This window comes from Cuculus canorus, chromosome 32 (genome assembly GCF_017976375.1).
Source record: "Cuculus canorus isolate bCucCan1 chromosome 32, bCucCan1.pri, whole genome shotgun sequence".
NCBI classification, from domain to species: domain Eukaryota; kingdom Metazoa; phylum Chordata; class Aves; order Cuculiformes; family Cuculidae; genus Cuculus; species Cuculus canorus.
In genome coordinates this window covers 821,740-849,204 of record NC_071432.1, presented here as the reverse complement: position 1 = coordinate 849,204, position 27,465 = coordinate 821,740, and the positions used below count along the sequence as shown (strand labels likewise).

The 27,465-nt window shown below is 57.0% G+C and overlaps 3 protein-coding genes across 5 annotated transcripts in view; all 3 read right to left on the bottom strand.

Annotated features, from left to right (window-relative positions):
- Positions 1-414: 414 nt before the first annotated feature.
- On the bottom strand, positions 415-4,184 carry PQBP1 (polyglutamine binding protein 1). Its single transcript, XM_054052260.1, has 6 exons — positions 4,002-4,184; positions 3,086-3,197; positions 2,067-2,176; positions 1,881-1,973; positions 1,724-1,784; positions 415-1,631 (listed from the first exon to the last, which is right to left on the bottom strand). Exons 1-6 carry the CDS (start codon positions 4,066-4,068, stop codon positions 1,481-1,483), a joined length of 594 nt encoding a protein of 197 aa, XP_053908235.1. The 5' UTR covers positions 4,069-4,184; the 3' UTR covers positions 415-1,480.
- Positions 4,178-20,586, bottom strand: PRICKLE3 (prickle planar cell polarity protein 3). Of its 3 annotated transcripts, XR_008447462.1 has the most exons (10): positions 20,515-20,586; positions 19,195-19,280; positions 18,912-19,095; positions 16,879-16,992; positions 14,901-15,038; positions 12,464-12,667; positions 9,908-10,094; positions 7,535-7,753; positions 5,482-5,627; positions 4,448-4,462 (listed from the first exon to the last, which is right to left on the bottom strand). XR_008447462.1 is itself a non-coding variant. In XM_054052258.1 (9 exons), exons 1-9 carry the CDS (start codon positions 20,545-20,547, stop codon positions 4,323-4,325), a joined length of 1,305 nt encoding a protein of 434 aa, XP_053908233.1. In that variant the 5' UTR covers positions 20,548-20,586; the 3' UTR covers positions 4,178-4,322. The 3 variants fall into 3 exon arrangements, 2 of the variants coding, with proteins under 2 accessions (XP_053908233.1, XP_053908234.1); XM_054052258.1 differs by lacking the exon at positions 5,482-5,627 and having other exon boundaries at positions 4,178-4,462; XM_054052259.1 differs by lacking the exon at positions 4,448-4,462 and having other exon boundaries at positions 5,425-5,627.
- A 5,283-nt stretch (positions 20,587-25,869) lies between these two features.
- Positions 25,870-27,465, bottom strand: part of LOC128849693 (cyclin-dependent kinase 16-like) — a 34,633-nt gene continuing 33,037 nt past the window's right edge. Inside the window, 1 exon segment of the mRNA XM_054052168.1 lies at positions 25,870-27,369. The gene's annotated coding sequence lies outside the window, so the exon portion shown is untranslated.

Below are 27,465 nucleotides of genomic sequence, written 5' to 3'. Positions count from 1 at the left end.
ACCTCACAAAATGGGATTTTTCACCCCATGGAAGAGATTTCACCTCATGAAAGGGGATTTTTCACCCAATAGAGAAGATTTCACCTCATGAAATGATATTTTTCACCCAATAGATAAGATTTTACCTCAAGAAAGGGGATTTTTCACCCCAAGGAGGAGATTTTACCTCAAGAAAGGGCATTTTTCATCCCAGGGAGGAGATTTTACCTCAAGAAAGGGGATTTTTCACCCCACAGATGAGATTTCACCTCATGAAAGGGCATTTTTCACCCCATGGAGAAGATTTTTACCTCAAGAAAGGGGATTTTTCACCCCATAGAGGAGATTTTTACCTCAAAAAAGTGGATTTTTCACCTCAGGGAGAACATTTTACCTCAAGAAAGGGGATTTTTCACCCCATAGAGGAGATTTCACCTCATGAAAGGGCATTTTTCACCCCATATATAAGATTTTAAGGTGAAGAAAGTGGATTTTTCACCTCAGGGAGAATATTTTACCTCAAGAAAGGGGATTCTTCACCCCATATATAAGATTTTACCTCATGAAATGGCATTTTTCACCCCATGGAGAAGATTTTCACCTCATGAAATGATATTTTTCACCCAATAGATAAGATTTTACCTCACAAAATGGGATTTTTCACCCCATGGATAAGATTTTACCTCAAGAAAGGGCATTTTTCACCCCACAGATGAGATTTCACCTCACGAAAGGGCATTTTTCACCCCATGGAGAAGATTTTTACCTCAAGAAAGGGGATTTTTTACCCCATGGAGGACATTTTTATGTCAAGAAAGTGGATTTTTCACTTCAGGGAGAATATTTTACCTCAAGAAACAGCATTTTTCACCCCATGGATGAGATTTTTCCTCATGAAACGGCATTTTTCACCCCATATATAAGATTTTACCTCATGAAAGGGTATTTTTTACCCCATGGAGGAGATTTTTACCTCAAGAAAGTGGATTTTTCACCCCATGGATGAGATTTTTCCTCATGAAATGGGATTTTTCACCCCATATATAAGATTTTACCTCATGAAAGGGGATTTTTCACCCCATAGATAAGATTTTACCTCATGAAACGGCATTTTTCACCCCATGGAGAAGATTTTTACCTCATGAAAGGGGATTTTTCACCCCATGGATGAGATTTTTCCTCATGAAATGGGATTTTTCACCCCATAAAGAAGATTTTACCTCATGAAACAGTATTTCCCACCTCAGGGACGAGATTTTACCTCAAGAAAGGGAATTTTTCACCCCATACAGGAGATTTTACCTCATGAAAGGGGATTTTTCACCCCATAGATAAGATTTTACCTCAAGAAAGGGGATTTTTCACCCCCATGGATGAGATTTTCGCCTCAAAAAAGCGGATTTTTCACCTCAAGGAGGAGATTTCGGGGGGTCCCCAGGGCTTTGGGGTGGGGGTTTTGGGATTTGGGGGGGTCCCAAGGTTTTTGGGGGGTGTGGGGGGCTCAGTCTTTCCCGCGGTTGGCCTCGGCGTTGGCTCTCAGCACGGCTCCCGGGCTGGGATAAGGACGCTGTTGGAAAAGCGGTCCGGCCGCCGTCGTATCGGCTCCCGTCTTGGCTTCGTTCCGTTTGGGGAGCCCCGTCGACCACGTTCCCCTTTTGAGGAGTGTCAAAGATAATTCGGGGGGGGTCACAAAGGGCTCCCCAAAACCTTCAGAACACCCCCCCCTAAACTCCCAAGGATTTACCGCGGCGCATCCGAGTAAGCGCTGGGATCCATAGGGTCCAACTCCTCGTCCTTGCGGCTGCCTTTGGCGTTGGAAAGAAGGAAGATGGGGGGGTCAACGAAGCTTAAATTTGGGGGGTCCCCCCCACACTTTCTCAATTAAAGAGTTTTCCGCTCACTTTTCTTGCTTTTGGGGTACGGCGCCACTTCCTCGCGGCGATGGAAGCGGCGTTCGCGGGGCGGTTCTTCTCGGTCCGGGGTTTCCTCAGGTTCTGGGAGGAGATTTAAATGGGGTCCCCCAAGAGTTTGGGGATTTGCGGGGGGAGCCCCCCCCAAAACAATCAGCCCTTCCCCCTCCAACTCACCTTGTCCCCCTTTGAGCCTTTTGGCAGCTTTGGTGATGACGGAGTTGGGATCGTTTGGCGACAGCCAAGACACCAGGTCGGTCTCCACGTTCCAGTAGTACGGCAGCCCGCTACCAGAGGGACGTATGGATTCTATAGGGGAGGGGCTGGAGCCTTTGGGAGGCTCTGGATAACCCCGAGAGGACCCTGGGGAGGGTCCCTATAGGCCTTAAAGCCCCTGGGGAGGGTCCCTATAGGCCCAGGGAGGGTCTGGACAACCCCTATAAGGCCTGGGGAGGGTCCCTATAGGCCCTGGGAGGGTCAGGACAACCCCTATAAGCCCTGGGGAGGGTCCCTATAGGCCCTGGGAGGGTCAGGACAACCCCTATAAGCATTGGGGAGGGTTCCTATAGGCCCTAAAGCCCCTGGGGAAGGTCCCTATAGGCACTAAAGCCCCTGGGGAGGGTCCCTATAGGCCCTAAAGCCCTCGGGGAAGGTCCCTATAGGCCCTAAAGCCCCCCCGGAGGGTCCCTATAGGCCCTAAAGGCCCTGGGGAAAGTCCCTATAGGCCCTGGGAGGGTCAGACAACTCCTGTAAGCCCTGGGCAGGGTCCCTATAGGCCCTAAAGCCCCTGAGGAGGATCCCTATAGGCCCTAAAGCCCCCGGGAAGGGTCCCTATAGGCCCTGGAAGGGTCAGGACAACCTCTATAAGCCCTGGGAAGGGTCCCTATAGGCCCTATAGCCCCCGGGGAGAGTCTGTACAGCTCCTATAAGCCCTCGGGAGGGTCCCTGTAGCCCCTGCGGAGGGTCCCTATACACCTGGGCAGGGTCCTATGGCCTCTATAGAGTTGGGCAGGGACCCTATAGGCCCTGGGAAAGGTCCCTATGGATCTGCGGAGGAGCCCTACGGGCCCTGGGTGGGATCCCTATAGACCTGGGCAGGGCCCCTATAGCCCCCACAGGGCCCCTGTAGCGCCCGCAGGGCCCCTATAGCCCCCACAGGGCCCCTATAGGCCCCTATAGGCCCTATAGCGCCTCACCAGGTGGGGTCGATGACTTTGTACCAGGGGGGCAGAAGCCCCTCGAGCCGTGAGGCCTCGTAGTCCACGTGGGCGTCGTCGTAGTCCTCAGCGATGATCTCCTCCTCGGGCTCTGCCGCAGGTGAGCCACAGCCCCACAGCTGCCCCATAGCCGACCCATAGCCGACCCATAGCCGACCCACAGCCCCAGAGCTGCAGCCATGGCCCCATAGCCACCCTATAGACAACCCACAGCCCCATAGCCACAGCCCCATAGCCAGGCCAACAGCCCTATAGCCGCCCCATAGCCCTGCACACAGCCCCACAGTCACCCCATAGCCACCCCACAGCCCCATAGGCACCCCACAGCCTCACAGCCCCAGCCCCATAGCCACCCCGAAGCCCCATAGCCGCCCCACAGCCAGGCCCACAGCCCCATAGTCACCCTATAGCGACCCCACAGCCCCATAGTCACAGCCACAGCCCCACAGCTGCCCCATAGCCATGCTCACAGCCCCATAACCATGCTATAGCCCCGCCCACAGCCCCACAGCCGCCCCACAGCCATGCTCACAGCCCCACAGCCACAGCCGCTGCCCCATAGCTGCCCCAGAGCCAGGCCCACAGCCCCATAGCCGCCCCATAGCCACGCTCACAGCCCCATAGTCACCCTATAGCCACCCCACAGCCCCATAGCCGCCCCACAGCCATGCTCACAGCCCCACAGCCACCCCATAGCCCCGCCCACAGCCCCATAGCCACCCCATAGCCACGCTCACAGCCCCATAGCCACCCTATAGCCACCCCACAGCCCCACATAGCCACCCCACAGCCCCGCCCACAGCCCCATAAACACACCATAAGCTCCGCCCACAGCCCTTTTACCCCCGCCCCTTCCCCCCCCCATGTCCCCCATTTTCCCCCCCTCGGCTCTCACCGGGCTCCACGTGCTTGAGCAGCCCCCGCTTGGCCAGGCGGGACTGCAGCGCCACGGGCAGCGGCATCGCCTCGGCCTGAGGAGGGGGGAAGGCTCAGCGGGGATTTCTCCCCCCTCCCGGGATCTCCCCTCGTAATCCCTGAGGGACCCCCCGGGAATCGCGCGCTCTTCCTCCGCCGCCGCCGCCGCTCCTGCGCCTCACCGCCCGGTCACGTGACTCCACTCAGCCCCGCGCGGCGCCGGGGTCACGTGGTCAGGGCGCGGGGCTGGGATCACGTGGTCAGCACCCCCTTCCCCTTCCTCTTTCCTTTGGCGTTGTCTTTATCGGAGTCGTTGCGCGCCCGCCGCCATCTTGGCAGAGGGCGCCGCCATCTTGGCAGAGGGCGCCGCCATCTTGGCAAAGGGCGCCGCCATCTTGGCAAAGGGCGCCGCCATCTTGGGGCATGGACTGAACCAAAGCGCTAAAAGAGGGGTGAGGGGAAAAGGGGGAATTTGGGTATTATTGTAGGGTCGCCGTTTATTGAGGATCTCGGGGGACACACGAGGTGTTAAGAGGGACCCCGTGTTATTGTGGGGTCCATAGGGTTTAAACACACACACACCCCCCCACGGGCCCCACGTGGTTACACAGGGACTCCCCCCCCCCCCTTCAAGTTGGGTCGTTCCGGCCTCTCCCTCCCAATAACCCCAATGATCCCAGTGACACCAGTAAACCCCGTAACCCCAGTAACCTCAACGATGCCAGTGGCACCAGTAGCACCAGTGCCACCAGTAACCCCAATGACCCCAGTGCCACCAGTAACCCCATGATCCCCGTCACCCCAGTGCTCCCAGTATCCCCCAGTATCTCCCAGTGTCCCCCCAGTGTCCCCAGTAACCCCCAGTGCTCCCAGTAACCCCCAGTATCCCCCAGTGTCCCCAGTAACCCCCAGTACTCCCAGTATCCCCCAGTACTCCCAGTGCCCCCCAGTACTCCCAGTATCCCCCAGTACCTCCCAGTGCCCCCCAGTACTCCCAGTATCCCCCAGTGCTCCCAGTGCCCCCCAGTACTCCCAGTACCTCCCAGTGCCCCCCAGTGCTCCCAGTATCCCCCAGTACTCCCAGTATCCCCCAGTACCTCCCAGTGCCCCCCAGTATCCCCCAGTGTTTCCCAGTATCCCCCAGTGCTCCCAGTGCCCCCCAGTACTCCCAGTACCTCCCAGTGCCCCCCAGTGCTCCCAGTATCCCCCAGTACCTCCCAGTACCCCTCAGTATCCCCCAGTGCTCCCAGTATCCCCCCAGTGTCCCCCCAGTACTCCCAGTATCCCCCAGTACCTCCCAGTATCCCCCAGTGCTCCCAGTATCCCTCAGTATCGCCCCAGTGCTCCCAGTATCTCCCCAGTATCTCCCAGTATCCCCCCAGTGTCCCCCCAGTAACCCCCCAGTATCTCCCAGTGCTCCCAGTTTATTGCAGCAGCTTTGGGGGAGGGGGGGAAATCACAGTGCAAAGGTCACCCCGAGGTCAAAAGGTCACTTGAGGTCACAGCTCAGGCGGGAAACCCAGGGGTCAAACCGAGGTCAGAAGGTCACACTGAGGTCAAAAGGTCACTTGGGGTCACAGCTCAGGCGGGAAATCCAGGGGTCAAACTGAGGTCAGGAGGTCACAGGGGGTCAGGCGGGAAACCCAGGGGTCACCTCGAGGTCAGAAGGCCACAGGGAGGTCAGGTGGGAAACCCAGGGGTCAAATCGAGGTCAGAAGGTCACGCTAAGGTCAAAAGGTCACTTGGGGTCACAGCTCAGGCGGGAAACACGGGGTCAAACCGAGGTCAGAAGGTCATGGGGCGGTCAGGCGGGAAACCCAGGGGTCACCCCAAGGTCAGAAGGTCACGAGGAGGTCAGGTGGGAAACCCAGGGGTCAAACTGAGGTCAGAAGGTCACGCTGAGGTCAAAAGGTCACTTAGGGTCACAGCTCAGGTGGGAAACACGGGGTCAAACCGAGGTCAGAAGGTCATGGGGGGGTCAGACGGGAAACCCAGGGGTCACCCCAAGGTCAGAAGGTCACAGGAGGGTCAGACGGGAAACCCAGGGGTCACGGCGAGGTCAAAGGTCACGTCGGGGTCAGGCGAGGACGCAGCCGCGCTGGCGGGCGGGGTGTGGGCGGGGCTGTGGGGGGAGGGGGGAGGGGCGATCCCCCCGGAAGGGGCGGAGCTGTGGGGGGAGGGGGATGGGCTCCCCCAGGAAAAAGCCTTCGGCTTCCGAGGAGGAAGAGGAAGAGGAAGAGGAAGAAGGCGGGAAGTGAGTCCTCCGGCCCCGCCCCCTTCCCCCTCCGCCGCCGCCGCCATCTTGGGGGGGTTTGGGAGGGGGCGGGGGAGGGGCAGGAGGGGGAGGGGCAGGAGGGGGAGCTCCGCCCCCTCCCAGTTCAGGCATCGAATGGCGATGGGGACCCCCCCGACGGAAATGGGGTTCGGAGCCTGAGGGGGAGGGGGGAAACGGGAGTGAGGACCCCCCCAGTATGACCAGTAACCTCCCAGTAACACCCCAGTGCCTCCCAGTAACACCCCAGTGCTCCCAGTGCCCCCCAAGGGCCCCACCAGTGCCAGACCAGTAACCCCCCAGTGGCTCCCAGTAACATCCCAGTCCCCCCCAATCCCCTCCCAGTGCCTCCCAGTGCCCCCATCCCCTCCCAGTACCTCCCAGTGCCTCCCAGTCCCCCCCCAATCCCCTCCCAGTGCCTCCCAATCCCGTCCCAGTACCTCCCAGTGCCTCCCAGTCCCCCCAATCCCCTCCCAATCTCCCTAATCCCGTCCCAGTGCCTCCCAGTTCCCTCTCAGTGCCTCCCAATCCCCTCTCAGTGCCTCCCAGTCCCTCCCAGTCCCCCCCAATCCCCTCCCAGTGCCTCCCAATGCCCACCAATCCCCTCCCAGTTCCCCTAATCCCCTCCCAGTGCCTCCCAGTCCCAACCAATCCCCTCCCAGTGCCTCCCAGTCCCCACCAATCCCCTCCCAGTGCCTCCCAGTCCCAACCAATCCCCTCCCAGTGCCTCCCAGTCCCCCCCAATCCCCTCCCAGTGCCTCCCAGTCCCCCCAATCCCCTCCCAATCTCCCTAATCCCGTCCCAGTGCCTCCCAGTTCCCTCCCAGTGCCTCCCAATCCCCTCCCAGTCCCCCCCAGTGCCTCCCAGTCCCCCCCAATCCCCTCCCAGTCCCCCCCAGTGCCCCCCCATCCCCTCCCAGTATGTCCCAGTGCCTCCCAGTCCCCCCCAATCCCCTCCCAGTGCCCCCCAATCCCCTCCCAGTGCCCCCAGTCCCCTCCCAGTGCCTCCCAGTCCCAACCAATCCCCTCCCAGTGCCTCCCAGTCCCCCCAATCCCCTCCCATCCCCTCCCAGTGCCTCCCAGTGCCCCCCAATCCCCTCCCAATCCCCTCCCAGTGCCCCCCAGTCCCCCCAATCCCCTCCCAGTGCCTCCCAGTCCCCCCCAATCCCCTCCCAGTGCCCCCCAGTCCCCCCCAGTCCCCTCCCAGTCCCCTCCCAGTGCTTCCCAGTTCCCGTTTCTCACCGGCGGGGGTCCCCCCCCCTCCCCAGGATCTCCGGACGGGAGCGTTCCGGGATTTGTTGGGCGGTGGTTTTTCAGCGCAGGATTGAGAACAGAAGAGTTCTCCCCCGCGAGGGAGAAACGGAAGACCCAAAAGGGAAAGTCGGCACCGGACGCACCGGAAGCAGTCGGGAACGGCGTGCCAGTGCTGCCCCTGGAACGCCACCTGGCCCTGATCCGGACCTGCCGGGAAAAACAGGGGTCAGACTGAGGTCAGAAGGTCACGGGGAGGGGGTTCGGACCCATAGCGACGGCGTCAGACCCATAGCGAGGGGGTTCAGACCCATAGCAAAGGGTTTAGGCCCATAGAGAGGGGGTTCGGACGCATAGTGAGGGGCTTCGGACCCATAGAGAGGGGGTTCGGACCCATAGCGAAGGGTTTAGGCCCATAGGGAGGGGGTTCAGACCCATAGCAAAGGGTTTAGGCCCATAGCGAGGGGGTTCAGACCCATAGCAAAGGGTTTAGGCCCATAGGGAGGGGGTTCAGACGCATAGAGAGGGGGTTCGGACCCATAGAGAGGGGGTTCGGTCCCACAGCGAGGGGGTTCGGACCCATAGTGAGGGGGTTCGGACCCATAGCGAAGGGTTTAGGCCCATAGGGAGGGGGGTCGGACCCATAGCAAAGGGTTTAGGCCCATAGAGAGGGGGTTCGGATGCATAGAGAGGGGGTTTGGACGCATAGAGAGGGGGTTCGGACCCACAGCGAGAGGGGTCGGACCCATAGCGATGGCGTCAGACCCATAGCGAGGGGGTTCAGACCCATAGCAAAGGGTTGAGGCCCATAGTGAGGGGGTTCAGACCCATAGTGAGGGGGTTCAGACCCATAGCGACGGCGTCAGACCCATAGCGAGAGGGTTCGGACCCATAGCGAAGGGTTTAGGCCCATAGAGAGGGGGTTAGACCCATAGAGAGGGGGTTCGGACCCACAGCGAGAGGGGTCGGACCCATAGCAAGGGGGTTCGGATCCATAGCGAAGGGTTTAGGCCCATAGGGAGGGGGTTCGGACGCATAGAGAGGGGGTTCGGACCCATAGAGAGGGGGTTCGGACCCACAGCGAGAGGGGTCGGACCCATAGCGATGGCGTCAAACCCATAGCGAGGGGGTTCGGACCCATAGCGAAGGGTTTAGGCCCATAGAGAGGGGGTTCGGACCCATAGCGACGGCGTCAGACCCATAGCGAGAGGGTTCAGACCCATAGCAAAGGGTTTAGGCCCATAGGGAGGGAGTTCAGACCCATAGTAAGGGGTTGAGACCCATAGCGAGGGGGTTCGGACCCATAGCGAAGGGTTTAGGCCCATAGGGAGGGGGTTCAGACGCATAGAGAGGGGGTTCGGACCCACAGCGAGGGGGTTCGGACCCATAGCAAAGGGTTTAGGCCCATAGAGAGGGGGTTCGGACCCATAGAGAGGGGGTTCGGACCCATAGAGAGGGGGTTCGGACCCATAGCGACGGCGTCAGACCCATAGGGAGGGGGTTCGGACCCATAGAGAGGGGGTTCGGACCCACAGCGAGAGGGGTCGGACCCATAGCGACGGCGTCAGACCCATAGCGAGGGGGTTCGGACCCATAGCAAAGGGTTGAGACCCATAGGGTGGGGGTTCGGACCCATAGCGACGGCGTCAGACCCATAGCGAGGGGGGTCGGACCCATAGCAAAGGGTTTAGGCCCATAGAGAGGGGGTTCGGACCCATAGCGAAGGGTTGAGACCCATAGGGAGGGGGTTCAGACGCATAGAGAGGGGGTTCGGACGCATAGAGAGGGGGTTCGGACGCATAGAGAGGGGGTTCAGACCCACAGCGAGAGGGGTCGGACCCATAGCGATGGCGTCAAACCCATAGCGAGGGGGGTCGGACCCATAGCGAAGGGTTTAGGCCCATAGAGAGGGGTTCAGACCCTTCCCCCCCTTTTCTCCCCCATTCCCCCCCATTTCTCCCCCATTACCCCCCATTTCCCCCCATTTCTCCCCCATTCCCCCCATTCCCCCCCATTTCCCCCCATTCCCCCCATTTCTCCCCCATTACCCCCCATTTCCCCCCCATTTCCCCCCCATTTCTCCCCATTCCCCCCTTTTTCTCCCCTTTTCTCCCCCATTCCCCCCATCCCCCCCCCTTTTCTCCCCCATTCCCCCCCTTTTCTCCCCCATTCCCCCCCTTTCTCCCCCATTTCCCCCCTTTCTCCCCCATTTCCCCCCTTTTTCTCCCCATTCCCCCCCTTTTCTCCCCCATTTCCCCCCTTTTTGCCCCATTCCCCCCCATTTCTCCCCCATTTCCCCCCCATTCCCCACCATTCCCCCCCTTCCCCCCCCTTTTTGCCCCCCTTTCCCCCCCCCGGTCTCACCGATGGGGTCCCCGCAGGCGTCGCAGTAGTGCGCGTGCCGTGCGCGGTAGCAGGGGGGGCAGTAGGGCCGTCCGTGGGGCAGAAGGTACCGACCCCCCCCCAGGGGCTCTTCGCATTCGAAACAGCAGAAATGACCCAAATGCCAGTGACGACCTTCGGCCTCCGTACAGCGCGACGCGAAGATGATCTGTGTGTAGATATGGGGGGAAGGACACCCTATAGGGGCCGTTTGACACCCTATAGGGGCCGTTTGACACCCCATAGGGGCAGCCACGCACCCTATAGGGGCAGCAACACACCCTATAGGGGCGCCTGACACCCCATCAGTGGGGTTTGACACCCTATAAGTGGCGTTTGACACCCTATAAGTGGGGTTTGACACCGTATAGGGGCAGTTTGACACTCTATAGGGGCAGTTTGACACCCTATAGGGGCCGTTTGACGCCCTATAGGGGCAGCAACACACCCTATAGGGGCGCCTGACACCCCATCAGTGGGGTTCAATACCCTATAAGTGGGGTTTGACACCCCATAAGTGGGGTTTGACACCCTATAGGGGCAGTGACACACCCTATAGGGGCGCCTGACGCCCCATCAGTGGGGTTTGATACCCTATAAGTGAGGTTTGACATCCCATAAGTGGGGTTTGACACCCTATAAGTGGGGTTTGACACCCTATAGGGGCAGACTGACACTCTATAGGGGCAGTTTGACACCCTATAGGGGCACCTGACGCCCCATCAGTGGGGTTCGATACCCTATATGCAAGGTTTGACACCCCATAAGTGGGGTTTGACACCCTATAAGTGGGGTTTGACACCCTATAGGGGCAGTTTGACACCCTATAGGGGCGCCTGACGCCCCATTAGTGGGGTTTGATACCCTATAAGTGAGGTTCGACACCCTATAAGTGGGGTTTGACACCCTATAAGTGAGGTTTGATACTCTATAGGGGCAGATTGACACCCTATAGGGGCGCCTGACGCCCCATCAGTGGGGTTCGATACCCTATAAGTGAGGTTTGACACCCTATAGGAGTAGTTTCACACCCTATAGGAGCACCTGACACCCCATAAGTGAAATCTGACACCCCATAGGGGTGGTTTGCACCCTATAGGAGGGTTTTAACCCCTATAGAACCATTTTGCCCCCCCAAGCAGCTTTTTCCCCCTCCAGAAGAAGTTTTTCCCCTCTTTAGGACCACTTTGTCCCCTATAGGGCCCACGCTACAACCCCTGTAAGACCTCTATTCCCCCCATAACCCTCCCAACACCCCCATAATCCCCATATAAACCCCCTATATCCCCTATAGGATCCCCCCAACACCCCTTATAGACCACTATTCACCCCTATACCCCTCCCCACTCCCCCAATATCCCCATATAAACCCCCTATATCCCCTATAGGATCCCCCCAACACCCCTTAGAGACCCCTATTCCCCCCCATAACCCTCCCCACACCCCCATACACCCCAATAAACCCCCTATATCCCCTATAGGATCCCCCCAACACCCCTTAGAGACCCCTATTCCCCCCCATAACCCTCCCCACACCCCCAATATCCCCCATACACCCCATATAAACCCCCTATATCCCCTATAGGATCCCCCCAACACCCCTTATAAACCCCTATTCCCCCCTATAACCTTCCCCACACCCCCATAATCCCCCATATAAACCCCCTATATCCCCTATAGGATCCCCCCAACACCCCTTAGAGATCCCTATTCCCCCCTATAACCCTCCCCACACCCCCAATATCCCCCATACACCCCAATAAACCCCCTATATCCCCTATAGGATCCCCTCAACACCCCTTAGAGACCCCTATTCCCCCCCTATAACCTTCCCCACACCCCCAATATCCCCCATACACCCCAATAACCCCCCTATATCCCCTATAGGATCCCCCCAACACCCCTTAGAGACCCCTATTCCCCCCCTATAACCTTCCCCACACCCCCAATATCCCCCATACACCCCAATAAACCCCCTATATCCCCTATAGGATCCCCCCAACACCCCTTAGAGACCACTATTCCCCCCTATAACCCTCCCCACACCCCCAATATCCCCCATACACCCCATATAAACCCCCTATATCCCCTATAGGATCCCCCCAACACCCCTTAGAGACCACTATTCCCCCCCATAACCCTCCCCACACCTCCAATATCCCCATATAAACCCCCTATATCCCCTATAGGATCCCCCCAACACCCCTTAGAGACCCCCATTCCCCCCTATAACCCTCCCCACACCCCCATAATCCCCATATAAACCCCCTATATCCCCTATAGGATCCCCCCAACACCCCTTAGAGACCCCTATTCACCCCCATAACCCTCCCCACACCCCCAGTATCCCCATATAAACCCCCTATATCCCCTATAGGATCCCCCCAACACCCCTTAGAGACCCCTATCCCCCCCCATAACCCTCCCCACACCCCCATAAACCCCAATAAACCCCCTATATCCCCTACAGGATCCCCCCAACACCCCTTATAGACCTCAATTCCCCCCCCCCAAACCCCTATAGACCCCTATAGGCACCTCGTCGCAGGCCTGGCAACGCGGTCGCTTGGTCTCGGCGTGATGTCTCCCGCAGTAAATACGTCCGTCTTGATAGAAGTAGATGAGATCCACCAGTAACTCTCCGCACTGGGAGCACTGGAAGCACTGGGGATGCCAACAGGCGCCGTGGCCGGCGCGGGACGCAAACACCGCCAGTTCGCCGCCGCCGATCTGACGCCCGCACTGCCGCGGAAAGAGGGGTCGGGGGGGGGGATCAGACCCTATAGATTCGGTTTGATCCCTTATAAGTGGGGTCTGAGACCTTATAGATTCCATTTGACCCCCATAAGTGGGCTCTGACACCCTATAGATTCGTTTTGACACCTATAAGTGGGGTCTGACACCCTATAGATTCGGTTTGACCCCCATAAGTGGGGTCCGACACCCTATAGATTAGGTTTGACCCCTATAAGTGGGCTCTGACACCCTATAGATTCAGTTTGACACCCATAAGTGGGCTCTGACACTCTATAGATTCGTTTTGACCCCTATAAGTGGTGTCTGAGACCCTATAGATTCCATTTGACCCCCATAAGTGGGGTCTGACACCCTATAGATTCCGTTTGACCCCTTATAAGTGGCGTCTGAGACCTTACAGATTCGATTTGACTCCTATAAGTGGGTTCTGACACCCTATAGATTCCATTTGACCCCCATAAGTGGGCTCTGACACCCTATAGATTCGGTTTGACACCTCATAAGTGGGCTCTGACACCCTATAGATTCGGTTTGACCCCCATAAGTGGGCTCTGACACCCTATAGATTTGGTTTGACCCCTTATAAGTGGCGTCTGAGACCTTACAGATTCGATTTGACTCCTATAAGTGGGGTCTGAGACCCTATAGATTCATTTTGACCCCCATAAGTGGGCTCTGACACCCTATAGATTCAGTTTGACACCCCATAAGTGGGCTCTGACACCCTATAGATTCAGCTTGACCCCCACAAGAAGGGTCTGACACCCTATAGATTCCGTTTGACCCCCGTAAGTGGGCTCTGACACCCTATAGATTCGGTTTGACACCTATAAGTGGGCTCTGACACCCTATAGATTCGGTTTGACGCCCCATAAGTGGGCTCTGACACCCTACAGATTCGGTTTGACACCCATAAGTGGGCTCTGACACTCTATAGATTCCATCTGACCCCCATAAGTGGAGTCTGACACCCTATAGATTCCGTTTGACCCCTATAAGTGGGCTCTGACACTCCATTTTCAGGATCTCTCTCCCCATTTTCAGTCCCTATACCCCCATTTTCAGTCCCTATACCCCCATTTTTGGGGTCCCTCTCCCCATTTTCGGGGTTCCCCCCCCCCATTTTCACTCCCCACACCCCATTTTCAGGATCCCTCTCCCCATTTTCACTCCTCACACCCCATTTTCAGTCCCTATACCCCCATTTTCGGTCCCCATACCCCCATTTTCAGTCCCTATATCCCCATTTTCGGTCCCTATACCCCCATTTTTGGTCCCTACATCCCCATATTCAGTCCCTATACCCCCATTTTTGGTCCCTATATCCCCATTTTCGGTCCCTATACCCCCATTTTTTGGGGTCCCTCTCCCCATTTTTGGGGTCCCCCTCCCCATTTTCAGTCCCCACACCCCATTTTCACTCCTCACACCCCATTTTCAGTCCCTATATCCTCATTTTCGGTCCCTACATCCCCATTTTTGGTCCCTACATCCCCATTTTTGGGGTCCCCGTCCCCATTTTTGGGGTCCCCGTCCCCATTTTCAGTCCCCACACCCCATTTTCAGGATCCCTCTCCCCATTTTCACTCCTCACACCCCATTTTCGGTCCCTATACCCCCATTTTCAGTCCCTATACCCCCATTTTTGGGGTCCCTCTCCCCATTTTTGGGGTCCCCCTCCCCATTTTCACTCCCCACGCCCCATTTTCAGGATCCCTCTCCCCATTTTCACCCCTCACACCCCATTTTCAGTCCCTATATTCTCATTTTCAGTCCCTATACCCCCATTTTTGGGGTCCCTCTCTCCATTTTTGGGGTCCCTCTCCCCATTTTTGGGGTCCCCCTCCCCATTTTCAGTCCCCACACCCCATTTTCACTCCTCACACCCCATTTTCAGTCCCTACATCCCCATTTTCGGTCCCTACATCCCCATTTTCAGTCCCTATATCCCCATTTTCAGTCCCTATACCCCCATTTTTGGGGTCCCCCTCACCATTTTTGGGGTCCCCCTCCCCATTTTCAGTCCCCACACCCCATTTTCACTCCTCACACCCCATTTTCAGTCCCTATATCCCCATTTTCAGTCCCTATATCCCCATTTTCGGTCCCTACATCCCCATTTTCGGTCCCTATATCCCCATTTTCAGTGGCTCTACCCCCATTTTCGGGGTCCCCCTCCCCGTTTTTGGGGTCCCCCTCCCCGTTTTCGGGGTCCCACCTGCTGGCAGATGGCTCCGGTGATGGTGAGGGGGAAGGGTCTGGCGCTGCCCCTGCCGAGGTTCTCCCGTTTCCGCTGTTGGGCGAAGCGTTTCAGCTCCCGACGTTCCGACTCTCCGAGAGCGTTACAATATTGGGGCTGAGAAAAAAAACGGGGGGTCATTGGGGGGGGGGGGGGGGGAAGGGGAGCAGCACCCCAAAACCTGACCCCCAGGACCCCCCTCCCTCAACTGCACCCCCCCCAAAAAAAACTGGCCCTCCCAAGACTCCAAAGTCCCCCCAAAATCCCTCAGAACCCCCTAAAAGGAACCCCCAAATCACTCAGGACACCCCAAAGTCACCCCCAAATCGCTCAGGACCCCCCGAAGTCCCCCCCAAATCACTCAGGATCCCCCAATTCTCCCCCAAATCATTCAGGACCCCCCAAAGTTCCCCTCAAATCACTCAGGACCCCCAAAGTCCCCCCCAATTCACTCAGGACCCCCCAAAGCCCCCCTCAAATCATTCAGGACCCCCCAATTCTCCCCCATATTATCCAGGACCCCCAAAGTCCCCCTCAAAATCACTTAGGACCCCCCAATTCTCCCCCAAATCGCTCAGGACCCCCCAAAGTCCCCCCCAAATCATTCAGGACCCCCAAAGTCCCCCCCAAATCATTCAGGATCTCCTCCAAGTCCCCCTCAAATCACTCAGGACCCCCCAAAGTCCCCCCCAAATCATTCAGGACCTCACAAAGTCCCCCCAAAATCACTCAGGACCCCCTGAAGTCCCCCCCAAATCACTCAGGACCCCCCAAAGCCCCCCCCAAATCATTCAGGATCCCCTCTAAGACCCCCCAAATCATTCAAGATCCCCTCCAATTCCCCCTCAAATCCCTCAGGACCCCCCAAATCTCCTCAGGACCCCCCAAGTCCCCCCCAAACCATTCAGGATCCCCTCTAAGTCCTCCCAAATCACTCAGGACCCCCCAAAGTCCCCCCCAAATCCCCTCAGGATCCCCCAAAGTCCCCTCCAAATCATTCAGGACCCCCCCAAAGTCCCCCCAAAATCACTCAGGACCCCCTGAAGTCCCCCCCAAATCACTCAGGACCCCCCAAAGCCCCCCCCAAATCATTCAGGACCCCCCAAAGTCCCCCCCAGATCATTCAGGACCCCCCAAAGCCCCCCCCAAATCATTCAGGATCCCCTCTAAGACCCCCCAAATCATTCAAGATCCCCTCCAATTCCCCCTCAAATCACTCAGGACCCCCCAAAGTTCCCCCCAAATCCCCTCAGGATCCCCTCTAAGTCCCCCAAATCATTCAAGATCCCCTCACAATTCTCCCCCAAATCATTCAGGACCCCCAAAGTCCCCCCCAAATCCCCTCAGGATCCCCCAAGTACCCCTCAAATCATTCAGGATTCCCTCTAAGTCCCCCCAAATCACTCAGGACCCCCCAAAGTCCCCCCCAAATCGCTCAGGACCTCCCAGTTCCCCCCAAATCATTCAGGACCCCCCAAAGTCCCCCCAAAATCACTCAGGACCCCTCAAGTCCCCCCCAAATCATTCAGGATTCCCTCTAAGCCCCCTCAAATCACTCAGGACCCCCCAAAGTCTCTCCCAAATCACTCAGGACCCCTCAAGTCCCCCTCAAATCATTCAGGATCTCCCTCAATTCCCCCCCAAATCGCTCAGGACCCCCCAATTCTCTCCCAAATTATTCAGGACCTCCAAAGTCCCCCTCAAAATCACTCAGGACCCCCCAATTCTCCCCCAAATCATTCAGGACCCCCCAAAGTCCCCCCCAAATCACTCAGAACCCCCCGGAGTCCCCCCCAGATCACTCAGGATCCCCTCTAAGTCCCCCAAATCATTCAAGATCCCCTCCAATTCCCCCCCAAATCCCCTCAGGACCCCCCAAATCCCCTCAGGATCCCCCAAGTCCCCCCCAAATCTTTCAGGATCCCCCCCCAAACCCCTGAGCCCCCCCGTGTGTCACCTCGCTGTCGTGGGGGGGCAGCTGGTGCCGCAGTTGCCGCAGGCGGTGCCTCTCTCCGGGGCTGTTCACGTACGGCACTTTGTCCTCAGGGAGACAGCGGAAGAACTGAGCCACCTAAGGGATAAAGAAAGGGGGCGTGGCTTCAGCCGAGGGGCGGGGCTTGGCGCATAAGGGGTGTGGTTTGTGGTGGAGGGGCGTGGCTTGCAGATGAGAGGGCGGGGCTTGGGAGTCAGGGACAGGAATGAGACTGGGGCTAGGCTTGAAGCTGAGGGGGCGGGGCTTAAGGAGGAGGAGGGGCTTGATCAGGGAGGGGCGGGGCTCAGAACTGGGAGGGGCGTGGTTTTGAGGGAGGGGGTGTGGCTTGGAGCTTTTGGGGGGGTCCTGAGTGATTTTGGGGGGAACTTGGAGGGGATTCTGAATGATTTGAGGGGGACTTGAGGGGTCCTGAGTGATTTTGGGGGGACTTTGGGGGGTCCTGAATGATTTGAGTGGGATTTGAGGTGTCCTTTGTGATTTGGGGGGGGACTTTGGGGGGTTCTGAATGATTTGAGGGGAACTTTGGGGGGTCTTGAATGATTTGAGGGGGACTTTGGGGGTTCCTTTGTGATTTTGGGGGGGTCTTTGGGGGGTCCTGAATGATTTGAGGGGGACTTTGGGGGTTCCTTTGTGATTTTGGGGGGGTCTTTGGGGGGTCCTGAATGATTTGAGGGGAACTTTGGGGGGTCCTGAGTAATTTCGGGGGGACTTTGTGAGGTCCTGAATGATTTTGGAGGGAACTTGGAAGGGATCCTGAATGATTTGAGGGGGACTTGAGGGGTCCTGAGTGATTTTGGGGGGACTTTGGGGGGTCCTGAATGATTTAAGTGGGATTTGGGGGGGTCCTTTGTGATTTGAGGGGGTCTTTGGGGGATCCTGAATGATTTGAGTGGGATTTGGGGGGGGAAATTGGGGGATACTGAATGATTTTGGGGGACTTTTGGGGTCCTGAATGATTTGAGGGGAACTTTGGGGGGTCCTGAATGATTTGGGGGGGACTTTTGGGGTCCTGAATGATTTGAGTGGTATTTGGGGGGGTCCTTTGTGATTTGAGGGGGTCTTTGGGGGGTCCTGAATGATTTGAGTGGGATTTTGGGGTTCCTTTGTGATTTTGGGGGGACTTTGTGAGGTCCTGAATGATTTGGAGGGGATCCTGAATGATTTGAGAGGCACTTTGGGGGGTCCTGAGTGATTTGGGGGGGGACTTTGGGGGATCCTGAGTGATTTTGGGGGGACTTTGTGAGGTCCTGAATGATTTGGAGGGAACTTGGAGAGGGTCCTGAATGATTTGAGGGGAACTTTTGGGGTCCTGAGTGATTTTGGGGGGATTTTGTGAGGTCCTGAATGACTTGAGGGGTCCTGAGTGATTCTGGGGGGACTTTGGGGGGTCCTTTGTGATTTGGGGGGGTCTTTGGGGGGTCCTTAATGATTTGAGGGGAACTTTGGGGTTCCTTTGTCATTTTGGGGGGACTTTGAGAGGTCCTGAATGATTTGGAGGGGATCCTGAATGATTTGAGAGGCACTTTGGGGGGTCCTGAGTGATTCTGGGGGGACTTTGGGGGGTCCTTTGTGATTTTGGGGGGGCTTTGGGGGGTCCTTAATTATTTGAGTGGGATTTGTGGGTTCCTTTGTGATTTTGGGGGGACTTTGTGAGGTCCTGAATGATTTGGAGGGGATCCTGAATGATTTGAGAGGCACTTTGGGGGGTCCTGAGTGATTTGGGGGGGGACTTTGGGGGTTCCTTTGTGATTTTGGGGGGGGCCTTTGGGGTTCCTTTGTGATTTGAGGGGGCACTTTGGGGGTCCTGAATGATTTTGGGGGGACTTTGTGGGGGTCCTTTGTGATTTGAGGGGGTCCTGAGTGATTTTGAGGGCACTTTGGGGACTCCTGAATGATTTCAGTGCGATTTGGGAGTTCCTTTATAATTTAGGGGGGGAACTTTTTGGGGTGCTGAGTGATTTGGGGGTGTCCTGGTGGGGTGGGGGTGTATTTTTCACCTGTTCCGGTTTGAGTCCGGGGGGTGTCCACGTATATTCCTCGGAAGCACAACCGGAATCCTCATCGGAACCCGTCGGAGGTTGAAAATCCGATACCAACCGTCCCATTACGCGTTGAAAATCTTGGGGGACCCCTCCGGACATGTGTTCCCCACGAGGACATTTGCAATGTTGACAAATTTTCCTTTCAAACAAAAAAAAAAGGGGGTGTAGGGGGGTGAACCCCAAAATAAATCCATTTGTTTTTATAGGAGAAAAGAAAAAGGGGGGGTTTAGTTTTTACCTCCATCTGTGAACGAGGAAACCCGGACATTGATCGCCACAGGTCTGACACGGATGGCCCCGGTCGGGGTCGGCGGTTTCGGGGGGCTGCGAAAGTGGGGGGACCCCAAAAATAGGGTGAAGGGGGGGGTTGGGGGACGGGAAAAGGGGGTTATGGGGTAGGAAGGGGGGGAAAAGGGGGTGGAAAGGGGGGTTTATGGGGGAAAAGGGGGGGGAAAAGGGGGGCAATGAGGCAGGAGGGGGTGGGAAAGGGGGTGTAAGGGGGGGACACCCCAAAAATAGGGTGAAAGGGGGGGGTTGGGGGGTGAGAAAAGGGGGTTATGGGGTAGGAAGGGGGGGAAAAGGGGGTGGAAAGGGGGGTTTATGGGGGAAAAGGGGGGGGAAGGGGGGGGCGATGAGGCAGGAGGGGGTGGGAAAGGGGGTGTAAGGGGGGGACACCCCAAAAATTGGGTGAAAGGGGGGGGTTGGGGGGTGGGAAAAGGGGGTTATGGGGCAGGAAGGGGCGGAAAAGGGGGTGTAAAGGGGGGTTATGGGGCAAAAGGGGGGGGAAGGGGGTGTAAAGGGGGGTTATGGGGTAAAAGGGGGGAGCTATGAGGCAGGAGGGGATGGGAAGAGGGGTGTAAGGGGGGGCTATGGGGCAGGAGGGGGTGGGAAAGGGGGTGTAAGGGGGGGACACCCCAAAAATAGGGTGAAGGGGGGGTTGGGGGGTGGGAAAAGGGGGTTATGGGGCAGGAGGTGGGGAAAAGGGGGTGTAAAGGGGGGTTATGGGGTAAAAGGGGGGAGCTATGAGGCAGGAGGGGATGGGAAGAGGGGTGTAAGGGGGGGCTATGGGGCAGGAGGGGGTGGGAAGGGGAGTGTAAGGGGGGGACACCCCAAAAATAGGGTGAAAGGGGGGGTTGGGGGGTGGGAAAAGGGGGTTATGGGGCAGGAAGGGGCGGAAAAGGGGGTGTAAAGGGGGGTTTATGGGGCAAAAGGGGGGTGGAAGGAGGGGGCTATGGGGGAAGAGGCCTGTCCTGCCCCATAGATCCCCCCCAGAGCCTCTCCTGCCCCACAGATCCCCCTCCAGAGGCTCTCCTGCCCCACACATCCCCCCCAAACCCCTCTCCGGCCCCACAGATCCCCCTCAAACCCCTCTCCTGCCCCACAGATCCCCCCCAAACCCCTCTCCTGCCCCACAGATCCCCCTCAAACCCCTCTCCTGCCCCACAGATCCCCCTCAAACCCCTCTCCTGCCCCCAAGATCCCCCCCAAACCCCTCTCCTGCCCCACAGATCCCCCCCAAACCCCTCTCCTGCCCCATAGATCCCCCCCAGAGCCTCACGGATCGCCTCCGACGGGACCCACGGGCGAACATGGCCGCGCGAACAGGACCCGCCCCCTCCTCTGGCCACGCCCACCGCCCTCGCTGACCACGCCCCCCTCACTACAAACCACGCCCTCTCCATTTTATGACCCCGCCTCCTGCATTTGCCCCCAAGATGGCCACGCCCCTTTCTCCTAAGCCACGCCCCCTCGCTGCCACTCAAAATGGTCCGTGAAACCGTTAGACACGCCCCCTTCGTAGCCACGCCCCCTCAGTGAGCGCAGCACCCATTCGTCTAAACCACGCCCCCGTGTAAACCACGCCCCCTCCTCTGCCACTCAAGCTGCCCATAGCCCCATTGACCGCGCCCCCTTCCTCTGGCCACGCCCCCTCGCTGATCACAGCGCCCATTGGTCGCGCCCACACGGGGTAAGACACGCCCCTCCGTTCGAGCCACGCCCCTTTCATATAAGCCACGCCTCATCGCTGCCACTCATCAGAATTAGAAGGTAAAACACAGAGAGTTGAGGCAAAACCCAGAATTTTGGGTGGAAATCCCACATTTTTGAGGTAAAACTCAGGAATTTGAGGTAAAACTCAGAAATTGGAGGTAAAACCCAGAATTTTTGGGGCAAAACCATCAGATTTTTGAAGCCAAACTCAGGAATTTGAGGTAAAATTCAGAAATCTGAGGTAAAACCCCAACTTTTTTTGTTACCCCCCCACATTTTTGAGGTAAAATTCAGAAATTGGAGGTAAACCCCAGATTTTTTGTGGTAAAACCCCCACATTTTTGAGGTAAAACTGAGGAATTTAAGGTAAAACTCTGAAATTTGAGGTAAATCCCAGAATTTTAGGGGTAACCCCCCCATTTTTGAGGTAAAACTCGGGAATTTGAGGTAAAACTCAGAAATTGGAGGTAAACCCCAGAACTTTTGGGGCAAAACCATCAGATTTTTGAGGTAAAATTCAGAAATTTGAGGTTAAACTTGAGAATTTTGGGCAAAACCCCCACATTTTTTGAGGTAAAACTCAGAGATTTGAGGTAAAACTCAGAAATTTTTGAGGTAAATCCCAGAATTTTTGGGGTAACCCCCCTCCATTTTTGAGGTAAAACTCAGGAATTTGAGGTAAAACTCAGGAATTTGAGGTAAAACCCAGAACTTTTGGGGCAAAACCATCAGATTTTTGAGGTAAAATTCAGAAATTTGAGGTAAAAACTGAGAATTTTGGGGGAAAACCCCACGTTTTTGAGGTAAAACTCAGACATTTGAGGTAAAACTCAGAAATTGGAGGTAAATCCCAGAATTTTGGGGGAAAACTCCACATTTTTGAGGTAAAACTCAGACATTTGAGGTAAAACCTGAGAATTTGAGGTAAACCCCAGAACTTTTGGGGCAAAACCATCGGATTTTTGAGGTAAAATTCAGAAATCTGAGGTAAAACCTGAGAATTTTGGGGGAAAACCCCACATTTTTGAGGTAAAACTCACAGATTTGAGGTAAAACTCATAAATTGGAGGTAAATCCCAGAACTTTTGGGGCAAAATCATCGGATTTTTGAGGTAAAATTCAGAAATTTGAGATAAAATTCATAAATTGGAGGTAAATCTCAGAATCTGGGGGGTAAAAGCCCCACATTTTTGAGGTAAAACTCAGAAATTTGAGATAAAACTCAGAAATTTGAGGTAAACCCCAGAACATTTGGGGCAAAACCATCAGATTTTTGAGGTAAAATTCAGAAATCTGAGGTAAAAACTGAGAATTTTGGGGGAAAACCCCACATTTTTGAGGTAAAACTCGGAAATTTGAGGTAAAACTCAGAAATTTGAGGTAAACCCAAAAATTTTGGATGGGAAAAGCCCCAAATTCTCGGGTAGAATCCCAGAATTTCGTGGGAGAATCGCTGAGTTTTGGGATAAACTCCAGAATTTTGGGGTCCTGGGGGGCCCTAAATTGGTTTTTGGGGATCCTAGAGGGGTTTGGAGGGTCCCTAAAGAGGTTTTGGGGGGCCCTAAAGGGGTTTTCGGGGTCCCTACATCGGTTTTGGGGGGTCCTAGAGGGGTCCTGGGGGGTCCTGGAGGGGTTTTGGGGGGGTCTTAGTGGGGTTTTGGGGGCCCTGGAGGGGTTTTGGGGGTCTCTAAATTGGTTTTGGGGGTCCTAGAGGGGTCCGGGGGCCCCTAGAGAGGTTTTGGGGGGACCTTGAGGGGTTTTGGGGGGCCCTAGAGGGGTTTTGGGAGTCCCTAAGGGGGTTTTGGGGTCCCTAAATCGGTTTTGGGGGTCCTAGAGGGGTCCTGGGGGGTCCTGGAGGGGGTTTGGGGTGGTCTTAGTGGGGTTTTGGGGGCCCTGGAGGGGTTTTGGGGGGCCCTAAATTGGTTTTTTCGGGTCCTAGACGGGTCCTGGGGGGTCCTAGAGGGGTTTTGGAGGGTCTTAGTGGGGTTTTGGGGGTCCCAGTGGGGTCCTGGGGGTCCCTAAAGAGGTTTTGGGGGTCGTAGAGGTGTTTGGGGGGGCTTTAGAGGGGTTTTGGGGGTCCCTAAATTGGTTTTGGGGGTCCTAAAAGGGTCCTGGGGAGCTCTAGAGGAGTTTTTGGGGGTCTTAGTGGGGTTTGGGGGGTCCCAGAGGGGTCCTGGGGGGCCATAGACAGGTTTTGGGGGTCTCTAAGGGGGTTTGGGGGGTCCTAGAGTGGTTTGGGAGGGGTCCCTAAAGAGGTTTTGGGGGGTCCCTAAAGGGGTTTTGGGGGTCCTCGAGGGGTCCTGGGGGGCTCTAGAGGGGTTTGGAGCGGTCTTAGTGGGGTTTTGGGGGTCACAGTGGGGTCCTGGGGTTCCCTGACAGGTTTTGGGGGGTCCCTAAAGGGGCTTTTGGGGTCCTAGAGGTGTTTAGGGGGGGCTCTAGAGGGGTTTGGGGGTTCAAGTGGAGTCCTGGGGGGCCCTAGACGGGTTTTGGGGGGGTCTTAGTGGGGTTTTGGGGGTCCTGGAGGGGTCCTGGGGAGCCCTAGAGGGGTTTTGGGGGTCCCTAAGGGGGTTTGGGGGATCCTAGAGGGGTTTTGGGGGTCCCTAAATTGGTTTTGGGGATCCTAGAAGGGTCCCGGAGAGCCCTAGAGGGGTTTGGGGGGGTCCTAGAGGGTTTTGGGGGGGTCTCTAAGGGGGTTTTGGGGGTCCCTAAAGGTTTTTTGGGGATCCCAAAGGGGCTCTGGGGGTCCCAGAATGGTTTGGGGGTTCCCTAGAGAGGTTTTGGGGGGCTCTAGAGGGCTCCTGAATGTCCCTAAAAGGGTTTGGGGGATCTTAGTGGGGTTTTGGGGGTCCCTAAGGGGGCTTGGGGGGTCCTAGAGGGAATTTGGGGGCCCCTAGAGGGGTTTTGGGGGGTCCCTAAAGAGGTTTTGGGGGTCCCTAAGGGTGTTTTTTGGGTCCTGGAGGGGTTTGGGGGTCCCTAAATTGGTTTTGGGGATCCTAAAGGGGTCCTGAGGAGCCCTAGAGGGGTTTGGGGGGGATCTTAGTGTGGTTTTGGGGGTCCCAGTGGGGTCCTTGGGGTCCCTAAAGAGGTTTTGGGGGTCGTAGAGGTGTTTTGAGGGGCTTTAGAGGGGTTTAGGGGCGTCCTAAATTGGTTTTCGGGGTCCCTAGAGGGGTCCTGGGGGGCCCTAGAGGGGTTTGGGGGGGTCTTAGTGTGGTTTTGGGGGTCCCAGAGTGGTCCTGGGGGGCCCTAGAGGGGTTTTGGGGGGGTCTTAGTGGGGTTTTGGGGGTCCCTAAGGGGGGTTTGGGGGTCCTAGAGGGCTCCTGGGGGGGGCCTTGAGGTTTTTTAGGGGTCCCTAGAGGGGTTTTGGGGATCCCTAAGGGGTTTTGGGGGTCCCTAAAGAGGTTTTGGGGGTCCCTAAAGGTGTTTTTGGGGTCCCTAAATTGGTTTTGGGGATCCTAAAGGGGTCCTGGGGAGCCGTAGAGGGGTTTGGGGGGGTCTTAGTGTGGTTTTGGGGGGATCCCAGTGGGGCCACACTCAAGATGGCGGCCGAGCTGGCGACATTCCGAGCGGGGAAAGGGCCACACTCAAGATGGTGGCCGAGCTGGAGAGGTTCCGAGCGGGAAAAGAGCCACACTCAAGATGGCGGCCAAGCGTGAGATGTTCCACGCGGGGAAAGCGCCACACCCAAGATGGCGGCCGAGCAGGAGCTGCTCCGCGCATTGACAACGCCACACTCAAGATGGCGGCCGAGCAGGAGACGTTCCGAGCGGTGGAAGGGCCACACTCAAGATGGCGGACGGGCAGGAGACGTTCCACGGGCGGAAAGCGCCACACCCAAGATGGCGGCCGAGCTGGTGACGTTCCGAGTGGGGAAAGAGCCACACCCAAGATGGCGGCCGAGCAGGAGCTGCTTCGCGCGGGGACAACGCCACATTCAAGATGGCGGCCGAGTAGGAGACGTCCCGACCGGGAAAAGCGCCACACTCAAGATGGCGGACGGGCAGGAGACGTTCCCCGCGGGGACAACGCCACACCCAAGATGGCGGCCGAGCAGGAGACGTTCCGCGCGGGGACAACGCCACACTCAAGATGGCGGACGAGTAGGAGACGTTCCACGCGCGGAAAGCACCACACCCAAGATGGCGGCCGAGCAGGAGCTACTTCGAGCGGGGAAAGCGCCACACCCAAAATGGCGGCCGAGCAGGAGACGTTCCGCGCGGGGACAGCGCCACACCCAAGATGGCGGCCGAGCAGCACCCTCGCCCCCCCATGTCGTCACCGCCACGCCCCTACGTGATGACGTCAACCCCCCTCAGAGCCCCCACGTGGCTCCTCTATAATAACATCACTGCCCCGTAAAGGCCCTCTATGACATCACCATCCTTCGAGACACCCCCCCCCCCCGCCGTGACGTCACACACACACGTGACGTCACACACCCGGAATTTGGGGGGGGAGGAGAGAGGCTCAGGTCACGTGGTGCTTTATTGCCGCTCCCGTACAGCCGAACCGCCCCTCCCCCACCCCCCCAAACACACGCGATGACGTCACGGAGCCCCTCCCCCCCACACCAGGCACCACCGCGGAGGACACGCCCCCTCATTTGCATACGGGGCGGGGAAGAGGCCCTGAGCTGTTTGGGGGGGGGGGGGGGGGGCTGAGTAACCTCGGAGTAACCTCAGAGTAACTTTGGAGTAACATCAGAGTAACATCGGATCAATCTCAGAGTACCATTGGGGTAACCTCAGAGTAACGTCTGTGTAACCTCAGAGTAACACCGGAGTAACATCAGTGTAACATTGGGGTAACCTCAGATTAACCTCAGAGTAACATTGGGGTAACCTCAGAGCAACATTGGCTCAAAATCAGAGTAACAATGGGGTAACCTCAGAGTAACATTGGTTCAACCTCAGAGTATCCCCAGAGTAACAATGGGGTAACCTCAGAGTAACACCGGAGCAACCCCAGAGTAACCTCGGAGTAAGGCGTGGGGCCCTCGGAGTAACAGGGGAGGAACCTCAGAGCACCCCCCAAAAAGTGACGGAGTAATGGGAGTAACGTGAGAGGAAACCCGGAGTAACGTGGGGGGGGTGGTTCCTCATGGAGTAACAGCGGAGTAACAGGGAGGGGGGTAAGGAGTAACCCCCGAGTAATCCCCGAGGGAGTTTGGAGGGGAATCCTGGAGGAAGAGAGGAGTAATCCTGGAGTAACGTCAGAGTAATGCGTGAGGGAAGCTCAGAGTAACCCCAAAGAGCGGCTCCGGAGTAACAGAGGAGTAACAATTGAGGGGGGGAGGGGAGTGTGTGAGGCGCTGGAGTAACCGCGGGGTATTCCCAGAGCAACAGGGAAGTAACAGTGGAGTAACATCAGAGCGACGCGGAAGTAACCGCGGAGTAACACGGGAGTGAGCCCGGAGTAACCTCGGAGTAACATGCGAGTAACCTCAGCGCAAGCCCCTCCCCTCCCCCCCTCCCCTCCCCCCCCCCAAAAAAAAGTGAGGAATCCTGGAGTAACGGATGAGTAACTTCGGAGTAAGGTGTGCAAAACCCTGGAGTAACCGTAGAGTAACACGAGGGGAACCTCAGCACCAGTTTGAGGGCTCCACTCCCAGTCTGGGATCTCCTCCACCAGTTCAGGGGTTCCTCTCCCAGTTTGGAGGTTCCTCCACCAGTTTGGAGGTTCCTCTCCCAGTTTGAGGGCTCCTCTCCCAGTTTGGAGGTTCCTCCACCAGTTTGGAGGTTCCTCTCCCAGTTTGAGGGCTCCTTTCCCAGTTTGGAGGTTCCTCCACCAGTTTGGAGGTTCCTCCACCAGTTTGGAGGCTCCTCTCCCAGTTTGAGGGCTCCTCTCCCAGTTTGGAGGTTCCTCCACCAGTTTGATGGCTTCGCTCCCAGTTCAGAGACTCCTCCACCAGTTTGAGGGCTCCACTCCCAGTTTGGGATCTCCTCCACCAGTTCAGAGGCTCCTCTCCCAGTTTGGAGGTTCCTCCACCAGTTCGGAGGTTCCTCTCCCAGTTTGGAGGTTCCTCTCCCAGTTTAGAGTCTCCTCCACCAGTTTGAGGTCTTCTCTCCCAGTTTGAGGTCTTCTCTCCCAGTTTAGAGTCTCCTCCACCAGTTTGAGGTCTTCTCTCCCAGTTTGGGATCTCCTCCACCAGTTTGAGGTCTTCTCTCCCAGTTCAGAGTCTCCTCTCCCAGTTTAGGGACTCCTCTCCCAGTTTAGAGTCTCCTCTCCCAGTTTAGGGGTTCCTCTCCCAGTTCAGAGACTCCTCCACCAGTTTGAGGTCTTCTCTCCCAGTTTAGGGGTTCCTCTCCCAGTTTAGGGCTTCCTCTCCCAGTTTGAGGTCTCCTCTCCCAGTTTAGAGTCTCCTCTCCCAGTTTGAGGGCTCCTCTCCCAGTTTGGGGGTGTCTCCGGGGGTCGCAGCCGTCATCTGGGGGGAAAGAGTGGGGAGAAGAAAGGGTTAAAAGCCCCCCCAAAACGCCCCCCCCCTCTTTTTAGGGTCCCCCCTCTCTTTTGGGGTCCCCCC

What these genes read in the sequence shown, in the direction of transcription:
- PQBP1 (XM_054052260.1), bottom strand. Translation starts at nt 4,068, where the DNA reads ATGCCGCTGCCCGTGGCGCTGCAGTCCCGCCTGGCCAAGCGGGGGCTG. An exon ending in GCTCAAGCACGTGGAGCCCG is followed by an intron (nt 3,198 to 4,001) that starts GTGAGAGCCGAG and finishes CACCTGCGGCAG; the next exon opens with AGCCCGAGGAGGAGATCATC. An exon ending in AAAGTCATCGACCCCACCTG is followed by an intron (nt 2,177 to 3,085) that starts GTGAGGCGCTAT and finishes TCCCTCTGGTAG; the next exon opens with CGGGCTGCCGTACTACTGGA.
- PRICKLE3 (XM_054052258.1), bottom strand. Translation starts at nt 20,547, where the DNA reads ATGTTCGCCCGTGGGTCCCGTCGGAGGCGATCC. An exon ending in CCGGACTCAAACCGGAACAG is followed by an intron (nt 16,993 to 18,911) that starts GTGAAAAATACA and finishes TTTATCCCTTAG; the next exon opens with GTGGCTCAGTTCTTCCGCTG. An exon ending in GTTGCCAGGCCTGCGACGAG is followed by an intron (nt 10,095 to 12,463) that starts GTGCCTATAGGG and finishes ATCTACACACAG; the next exon opens with ATCATCTTCGCGTCGCGCTG.